The sequence below is a fragment of the Penaeus chinensis genome, chromosome 13 (genome assembly GCF_019202785.1).
Source record: "Penaeus chinensis breed Huanghai No. 1 chromosome 13, ASM1920278v2, whole genome shotgun sequence".
Taxonomy (NCBI): domain Eukaryota; kingdom Metazoa; phylum Arthropoda; class Malacostraca; order Decapoda; family Penaeidae; genus Penaeus; species Penaeus chinensis.
This window is the reverse complement of record NC_061831.1, coordinates 7,229,542-7,239,504: the sequence shown is the minus strand read 5'-3', so window position 1 is coordinate 7,239,504 and position 9,963 is coordinate 7,229,542. Positions and strand designations below refer to the sequence as shown.

Here is a 9,963-nt window from a genome sequence, read left to right as displayed (position 1 = left end):
AGAGAGAGAGAGAGAGAGAGAGAGAGAGAGAGAGAGAGAGAGAGAGAGAGAGAGAGAGAGAGAGAGAGAGAGAGAGAGAGTTATTCGAGACTTAGCTGTGAACACATGCATAGGGATGAAAGGAGAGAGAGAGAGAGAGAGAGAGAGAGAGAGAGAGAGAGAGAGAGAGAGAGAGAGAGAGAGAGAGAGAGAGAGAGAGAGAGAGAGAGAGAGAGAGTTATTCGAGACTTAGCTGTGAACACATGCATAGGGATGAAAGGAGAGAGAGAGAGAGAGAACAAATTTATTTGATACATTTATTACGTCCAGTGGACGACAAACAATTTTACAAAGAAGTACAAAATATGCAGAGAGAGAGAAAGAAAAAGAGAGAGAGAGAGAGACAGACAGACAGAGAGAGAGAGAGAGAGAGAGAGACAGAGAGAGAGAGAGAGAGAGGGAGGGAGGGAGAGAGAGAGAGAGAGAGAGAGAGAGAGAGAGAGAGAGAGAGAGAGAGAGAGAGAGAGAGAGAGAGAGAGAGAGAGAGAGAGAGAGAGAGAGAGAGAGAGAGAGAGAGAGAGAAAGATGGAGAGAAGGATGGATGACAGACAGGTATATAAACAGATATGTAAACAAGACAAGAAAGAGAGAAGAAACACAGACAAAGAGAAATAAACAGACAAGCATTTAAACAATCTAACAGATCAATTTAATCACAAATAGATGATGGATAGATGGACCGGCAGATATACAAAGGAAAGAGAGAGTGAGAAAAGAAAATATATGGGTTATATACAGATAGCCACTGAGGAACGCATTATTAAGAAATTCATGTCGGAATTGCTCCTCCAGGTAAAATAACTTCTGGTCTACCTGAATTTCACAACAAAACGAAAATAGATACAGTTGCTGTATGTTGTAAGTCAGCCAAAAGTACCTGAGTATTGTGTACAGAGATTTGTATCCATTTCTTTTGAATATCGTGATCTTATGGAGGTTAAATATTTGTGAAGAGATGAACATATATGCGCATGTGAATTAGTATAAAATAAACACATAATAACTGCATTATTTTTTTTTATTATTATTCAAAAATACATTCTAAGAGGGAAAATATCACAAAGCACATACCCTTTAACAACTAACTTCTGATTCTATTAAAAAACTGTCAGGTTCCTGGATTCATGTGTTGCCAAGTGCGACATGCAGATTGCAGAGACATGTTGCAGTGTGTTGCATCTGGACAGACGCCAGCAGGTGACTTTGTGCCGGGTCTCTCGGGGACGCAATAAAACTAGAATGTCCCTTTCATTTATTTTTGCGTTATTTAATTCAGAATATCCTAATGGCATTTAATTGATAAGCTGACCATGCGTGTTGCATCGGTTGTAACTGCTGTGAGTAAGGATGAGGGAGAATTAATCGGGAAATTGAGACCTCCTCACCATGCAATGTCCTCAAAGACCCCCCATAAAACAGTCATGCTAATGAACCTCACGAACGGCTTTCAAGGGCGCTAAAAATATTTCTGCCGTCATCCAAGTTCATTGAATGTCGGAAAAATCAGCCATTCAGCCACACAAACACGTGTAATATTCACCCTTTTTTCACAACTTTGAGATAAATATAACAGCAAAGGAACCATTTACTTAGCAATGTTCGACGGATACTTAGCTACGTTCGACGAATAAATGAAGAAGAAAATCAAAATAGCCAATAAAAAAGATGTAAGTGAGAGAAAGAAAAAACAAGCAAATTAAAATAAGAAACACATAGATAACCCAAGCAACATGACTACAACCAAACTCGAAAACCCAACCCCCCCAAACAAATAACCTACAACCAATTCGAAGAAAACGAACACCTCCCATAATGAATAAAGCCAATAAAACCACTAAAAAAAAAAATAGCCATAAGAAATAGAAACGAAAGGGAAAACGAGCAGCATACTAGCAGACGAAACTCAGCCGAAGGACTTAGTGCAGGGAAGGTCGCCGTCGGGTATGGAGGCTTCTCGTCTGAGGAACTTTATTTTACCCTTAGGAGGAGCTCTACTCTTATCTGGTGTCGCTGGAACGATCTACTATTACCTGACGAAGAAGGTAATGGCAGTGGGTGGGGGTGACAGGATGTACTTTTTGAAATGGGGGCAATGTTTGTTTTATTTTTTTTTACGTTGGTGTTTTAGTGAGGGAGGATAAACCGCCCCCTTTTTTTATTATTTCATGCTGTGAAGGTCTCGGTTTTGAAAGTATTTTGTTCAATTACTCAGTCGGTAATGAGTGGTTATTTAATAAAACCCCAGTGCTTTGAATCGTGAAGTTTTCATTCGTATATTAAATTTATAAACACAATTTGTTGACGGTTTACAGTATACGTTTTTATAATGGTTTAAATTCACGGAAAGGTCATTGTTATTTTGATTAATATTTAAAACTGGTGGTTTAATTATTGTTAGATTTACTTACGGTGTTGGGGTATATTTTATGTTTTGTGGTTTAAAGACCAATTTATTCAATTAATTGCTGTGTTTTCAGAATGCTGATGCAATTGTAAGTATTATTTTTTTGTCATTCTTACAAATTTCCGAAATTAATTGGATTGATTGATAAATCATTATAAAATCAAAATCTTTAAGTATATAATCATATCCATATATAGTGTTTATTCTATAATTATTAGTAGTCAAAGTAATTATCCTGTGCTACGATACACATAGTGGTCTGCAACTGAAATTAATATGTATTTTTCTCATACAAATAAAGGAAATTTTATAGAATAGATATATACCTTAAGCTCATCAAATGCACTATAAGTAACCTCCACCTGATGCCTGCTAAGCAAATACAAGCAGTAATAATTAGCTGAGTCGGTAGATAAGCATAGTGTAAAAGGCTGGTAGTTCCTATAATTTCCACACCGAAGGAGCTAGCGAGTAGTGAGAGATATTTACCTCTCAAAGCCACTGTATCATTTGAGTTGTGATGCCACTCATGAGGCGCGTCACTAGAACCTGTCCGAGCTCTGTTTTGACGGCTGAGTGTGACTGAGATTTTTCATTCTAGGCAGGTTGGGGGAACGGCAACTCCCTATAAGCAAGGCTACAGTCATTAAAGAGGACAAAAATCAATAATGTAACCCTGCAGTCAATATCACTTCATCATCTAAATAGTACAGATATGATGATAACTTCTTATTTCATTTTGACAAGCAGAAAGAAATGTAGAAAAGGTATGAATGAGAATGAATATCTTCACCATACAAGAGATGTATTTAAACAACCAAATATTGTCCATACACTCTCTCACCACACAGAGTAATCATGCATTAGTACCTGCTAAGGTGACATCAGGTTAGGATAAGGCAAATAGCTGGCTAGCCACCTTAGTTATGTTCAGAGAGTAAGAGGGGATGCGATACATTCATATATGCTGGCTACCTAAGGCTAATTAACTACTGCCCCTTAGCCTCGAGCAGCATGGGGAACGTGCCCTGTTATTGCTGTTAGTAGTGTTGTTGCTGTTAAGATTCCAAAGGTTAACTAAAAACTGTAAGCATAGGAACTCAAGTCACTTCCTCCCATTAAATAGATCCACCTATTTTCCTCAGCTACGAACTACACACACTTGTTTTAACTCCCTCTCTGTTATATAAGGGATATATCTACTGAGACTGAAAATAGACCATTAGCATGTTTTATTTACATTGGACTAAAGACCTGTAGGCTATGGTAATTGCTTAACCTGTGATGAACTTGTGCCTACTTAAACCCACTCAGTCATATGGCTTCACAAACTGTAATTGTACTACGTTAGGAGAAAATACTTTTGGTCATTTCAGTTCATATTCCCAAGTTGCCTGAATTACTGTGTGCCTAAAGTTTTATTCTGTAAAGTCAAGTTTTCCCCATAAGGTACATAGAATATCTACTTCTTTCTTTCCTTTTTGTTATGGTAAAAATATTAATTGGTCGGAGAAAAGATATCCATCCTATTAAGATGTGTAATATTACCTTTCTCTGTTGGTTGTCCAGTATTACCCTAATCATCTGTCTGTCCCAAGAAATTTTTATTGGAAATTAGATTAATCCATGTGCCAATATGTTATTGCCAAACAAGTTTTTTCTGCTCTTTTGGTTTAAAAGAACAGAACATTTTTTTCATTCTCTGGTGATACTCAGTTAGAAAAAAAGGAATGTTTTCATTTTCACAGTTTTTTAGTCGACTCAGGGTTTTGTAGGTTTCTTTTAAGGTTCCCTCATACTGGTAATCTCTTGTGAAAAGAAACCAAACTCTTGTCTTTTCCTTAATTACTTATTATTTATTAAACATCTTTCATTTTTAATGTTGAGTGACCCAAGCTTTGATGTCATAGTCAAAAGAGTATTGCATACATATTTTTTATTTGTCTCTTTATTTACATATATTGAAAAGTAGGTGTTGCTGGATTTTGTAACTATTTCAAGTTAGTGACAAGAGTGTTATAGAAATTCATGTCGACATTGCTCCTGCTTCTGGTCTACCTGAATTTCACAACAAAACAAAAATAGATACAGTTGCTGTATGTTGTAAGTCAGCCAAAAGTACCTGAGTCTTGTGTACAGAGAATTACATCCATTTCTTTTGAATATCATGATCTTATGGAGGTTAAATATATGTGGAGAGATGAATATGTGATGTGCATGCGCATTTAATGATCATATGGTGGCCTTGCTTGAGAGTATGAACCCATATATTTTATTGTTTTACTTTCTCCTGTCTTTCAAATGTGTACTTACTGTAGAGTTGATTTAAACCTTTAAAAGTAGTAAATTCAGTGAAGGTATTTAGAAATGCTGTACATGCATTCTTATATATGTGTATTCCTGATTGTGTGATATTTCAGTTATATAGTGTGTTTCATATTGAGAAATTGTCAAGTTATTTGACAATTTAAGCCAAGGAAAACTGTTAGAAACCCAACATTTATGAGACTATAAAATGAAATTGAAGATCATAATATTATGAGGACAGCCCAGATGAGATGAGAGTTCACTTTTTTACTTTCAAAAGTGTATTGTGTGTGTAATAGTAAAATAGTTGTGTATATAACTATAGTAAACTTTTGCAAAGTAATTGAGATCATGTTGAAGACACTTTTGAAAGTACCAAGTAGGAATATGTATTACATAGTTGTGTGTAAATAAGATTATATATCTCTGATTTCTGTGATTCTTTGACAGTTGATTTGATTTTATTTAAGTCTGCAAAGTGGTAATAGTGAGAGGTTATGTTTTGATACTTTATTAAGAAAGCTTAGATCAACACTTCCCAATCATTTTACACTTGTAACACTGAAAAAGAGTTGTTGTTTCATTCATAATTTTTCCATCTACATAGTTTGAAGGTAAGAAAAAGAAAATAAAGTTATTTGACTAGCTTTATCAATGCTTTGCTACCTGGAACATGTAATGTTCACTGTAGGATTGATTTCTTCTTCTTCTTCCTTCTTTCTTTCATTCTTTCTCTCTTTCTTTCTTTCTTTCTCTCTCTCTTTCTCTCTTTCTCTCTCTCTTTCTCTCTCTCTTTCTCTCTCTCTTTCTTTCTCTCTTTCTTTCACCTTCTTTTTCTAATGCTGTTAACCCAATCACCACAGATTTATGTAATGTCCCCCGAAGTTTCTTGTGAATTTTGTAACATACAGCTGGCCCCACATGTGCTCAGCCAGCAAGGAGTTTGATGCCGATTTCCCCATTCCTTGAATTGACAGGATTTTTTCCTTCTTCTTTCTTTCTTTCTATTGATATTGATACTGTTATTATTCTTATTGATATTATGATTATTAAATTATTAAAATCTTGGTAATATTAAAGACCATGGAATAATATAAAAAAAACACTTTCCAAAATCATGGAAAAGGGTAAACAGATGACAGACTCCTTGGTGACTAAGTACTTGTAGAGCAATCTATGTGTAAAGACAATAAATAAACATATATTACAGTAGGCATGGCACGTATTCTTGCCATCCATGCCAATTGGGTTAACTTCAGTGCCATTGTTACTATTATTGACATTAACAATGCTATTAGCAATCTAAGAATTTTAAAAAATATTTTCAAAAATCAAGGAAGAGGATAAAAAGGATTAGGATTAGGTAGGATTAGTAATTTCACTCCTTGGTGACTAAGTATATTTAATAGACTAAACTCACAGTGGACATGGCATGGGCAGACGTGTCATCCGCAGTGGTGTTAGGTTAACCCAATCTTTAATATTCTTTGAAAATATAGTAGACTTCACTCTGTACCTCTCTCACTCTTTCTCCCTATCTCACTCCCTCAGCATCCCATTCTCTGCCTCTCCCTGCCTCCCTTCCCCTTACTCATATGCTTTTTCTCCATCTTTCTCTCCCCTTCCCTCTCTGTTTCTTCTCCTTCCTCATAATCCTCACCCTTAGCCTTTTCCTTACACTATCCCAGCTTTTCTCTTTTGTACTGTTCCTCTTCCTTCTCCTCTTCCTTCCATTCTCCCTCTCTATGATCCTCTCCCTTCCCCTCTCCTCCCTGTCTCTCTCCCTTCCACTCTTTCTCGCCCTGCTCCTGTCCCTCCTACTCTAGCTTCTCCTCTCCATTTCACTCCCATTCTCCCTCCTCCTTAACCTTCCACTCTCCCACTCTCCTGTGGCACAGTTATCAAAGGAAAGCTGCTTAGTGCGTATATTATGGAGCACTGTGTTGGTGTGTCAACAGAGCATATGTTGGTACTTAGTTCAAGTTTCTGTGGAAAACAGGTTTTATGGAATGTTGTTGTATAAAAGTTTTCATTTATTCATATTACATATGTTATTTTCCTGCATGTTTGTTGAGTGATATGCACTAGACTTTATTATTTAACTTTGTGGGTTAATTCTTGTATTTGTGTTTAAAGATCTATATATATAGTTCATTGGCCAAACAGATTTTTCTCCCAGTAATGAGAAAGTAACTATTGATAAATCCCTTGCATTTATTATTTAAGGATTAAAAGCAAATGTTATTCCCTTCCTGCTCAGTTTCACATCTTAACATTTTGTTTTAGATGTCCTAGAAAATGTTTCTGACTTTGAAATTTTCGTAAATAATTCTGCTTGAGTATATGAACATGAAAGGAGGAAGGCGCTCCCAGCTGTTTAAAAATGCACTCCGCAAAGAGCTCAAGTTCTCTTCTTTGAAATAGATAAGGGTTTTTCATGGTGTGTTGTCATGGCTCTTTATATTTTTATTACTTAATTGTCTCTCTGTGACTCTTTTTACATGCCATAATGAAATGTAGATGTGGAATAATAGAAAAGTAAATCAAGATCAGTGTCTGTATTGGTAAACAAAATTTATTAAACTGATTTCTTTATCTCTGGTTCTTTCCTGTATCATCATCATCTCTTTATTTTATTTATTTATTTATTTTTTTATTTACATTTAATAGACAACACAACTTTGTGTTTTTATATCTCATTGTCTTTAGTTTTGGTATTATCATTGTTATTGTTGTTGTTACTCTTATTGCTATCATTACTATTATTATTATCATTATTATTATTTTTGTTGTTGTTATTGTTATTATTATAATTATTATTATTATTATTATTATTATTATTATTATTATTGTTGTTATTATTATTATTACTGTTATTACAATTATTTTTATTATTATTTGTAGTAGTAGCAGTAGTATTAGCTATTATTATTTTAGTAATACCTTTGTATTCAAACCTTTTTGCATATCAAATTGTTATAAATATTGGGACAATTTTTACTTTTAAGAAATAATGCACATGGTGTTAACCCATTCACCCCAGATTTATGTTCTTACCCCTAGTATTTTTTTTTTGTGAATGTTGTTACATACAGATGGCTCCACGTGCGCTCAGCCGGCAAGGAGTCTATCAGTAGCCCTAGTGACCGATCCTGATTTCCCCGTTCCTTGAATTGGCGGAAAAATGTGTTTTTTCTTATTAATACTGCTGATGTCGATACTGTTATTGTTGTTATTGATGTTATGATTATCAAATTGTTATTAAAATCTTGATAACATTTAAGACAATGAAATAATGCAAAAGAGTCGAGGAAAAGGGTAAACAGTTGAGATAAGTAGGACTAATAACTGACTCCTTGGTGACTAAGCACTTGTAGAGCCATCTATGTGTAAATACAATAAATTAACTTGTATTACAGTGGGCATGACATCTATTCTTGCCATATGGGGCGATTTGGTTAAGCCATGCAGACACCCAAAAGCTTTTTGTATTAACTATTGTGTTTTTAAAAAATCATACTTAAACTCACATTATGATAATTTCATGCCTAAATTCACACCAGAAGGTTTTTGAAATAAGGTTAGATTTTTTGCAATAAATGGAAATATCTGCTTCTAATGTCTCCTTATTATGTAGGATAGGTTACATCGAGTTTATTTTGCTGTGTGTAATGTAAAGCCAGGTCCAACACATGTATTTCGCTCCCCCCCCCCTTTTCTTTTATTTTATTTTATTTCTTCTTTCTTCTTTTCTTCTTTCTCTCCTTTTTCCTCTTCTTCTTCTTCCTCTTCTTCTGCTTCTTTTTCTTCTTCTCAGTTGTTGTTCTTGCTGCCTTTCATTTTGGCTGTTTTTTATTTTACCCTTCTTCTTTTGGGCCATGATCACTATGCTTCAGTAAAAAAATAAAACAGGAAACAGAGAAATACAACAAATTATGGAAAATAGAACAAGTACCAGTGGAGAGATGGAAATAGGCTTACCATGGTGGTTTGTTTTGCACATCCGTGCCTTTCTCATTGTTTGCTTGCTGGAAGTGTTGGGATGTTGATGTCAAGTATCCAGACTACTAAGTTTGACTACTGGATTGTAGTCTCAGTAGTAGTAGTAGTAGTAGTAGTAGTAGTAGTAGTAGTAGTATTGTTATCATACTTCATGATTTCCCTTTATATATATGCTGTGTGTATTCCTCTCCTCTCAGGATGATGAAGATGAGCGTGTGTTGCCTGATACAAGAAATGATCAATGGATGACTGCAGAAGTGCGCGTCCCAACTGAATGTGTTGGTCTGGTCATAGGGCGACAGGGGGCCAACGTCAAACTCATCCAGGAGCGGACCGGTACAAAGATCAGCTTTGGAGATGAAGGTTCGTCCTATTGAGGGGAAAGGGATACAAAGGGTTTGATTCATTCTTTTCTTAAACCCCTTTATTTATTCATTATTATTATTTTTTTAAAATTCTTCTCCTCTGCTCTTAATTTTTTATTTGTATATACTTTTTTTTAACAGAACTTGATGGGCATAGAATATGTTTTATACGAGGCCCAGAAGAAAATGTCACCACAGCACAGAAACTGGTTTTCAAAGCCATTTCGGATCAGCCTGTCATCGAATCAACTGAAATGTTTGTTCCTCAGGTGAGTCACTTTAAAGTTATTTGAATATTAATGGATTAGCTGAAGTGAGGTTACAGTTTGCCTGTGCTTATTTCAGTTGTTAAGATAGGCTTATTGATGTGTGCATTTTATTTCTGTAGATACAATGGCATCTGTTCTTACTTCAATTCTTTTTTCGTGTTTTTAGGGATAATTTGTTGATGTGTAACTTTAGAATAAATACATATAAGGTAGATAGCTGTGAACCGTATTCGTGTTGGCAAATGTAGAAAATGAATGAGAATTAATATCTTCCTAGTACAAGAGATGTATTTAATTAGTTTTGCATATATCATCATCAGAAATACACAGCAGTATCACTTTACCAAGGAAATAATTCATGCGTTTTATCTAAATATAGGCATATATATTAAGCTTTAAAAAAAAAAAAAAAAACTGTTTAAATGAATTCCACTTAATCATATCTACCTTCCAGTACTCAGTTGGGCGGATTATTGGCAGAAGTGGTGAGAGCATAAGATCAGTGTCACGAATAAGCGGTGCAAAGGTTGATGTGGAAAGAGATGAGGAACAGTCGCAGTCAGTGAGAAGCCAAGGT

The 9,963-nt window shown here is 35.1% G+C and overlaps 1 protein-coding gene across 1 annotated transcript in view; it reads left to right on the top strand.

Annotated features, from left to right (window-relative positions):
- The first annotated feature begins 1,934 nt into the window (after positions 1 to 1,934).
- LOC125031722 (tudor and KH domain-containing protein homolog) overlaps positions 1,935 to 9,963 on the top strand; it is a 16,520-nt gene continuing 8,491 nt past the window's right edge. Inside the window, exons 1-4 of the mRNA XM_047622644.1 lie at positions 1,935 to 2,081; positions 8,950 to 9,115; positions 9,259 to 9,386; positions 9,841 to 9,961. Coding sequence (XP_047478600.1) covers positions 1,983 to 2,081; positions 8,950 to 9,115; positions 9,259 to 9,386; positions 9,841 to 9,961 — 514 coding nt within the window. The 5' untranslated portion in view covers positions 1,935 to 1,982. The remainder of the gene's footprint in view (positions 2,082 to 8,949; positions 9,116 to 9,258; positions 9,387 to 9,840; positions 9,962 to 9,963) is intronic.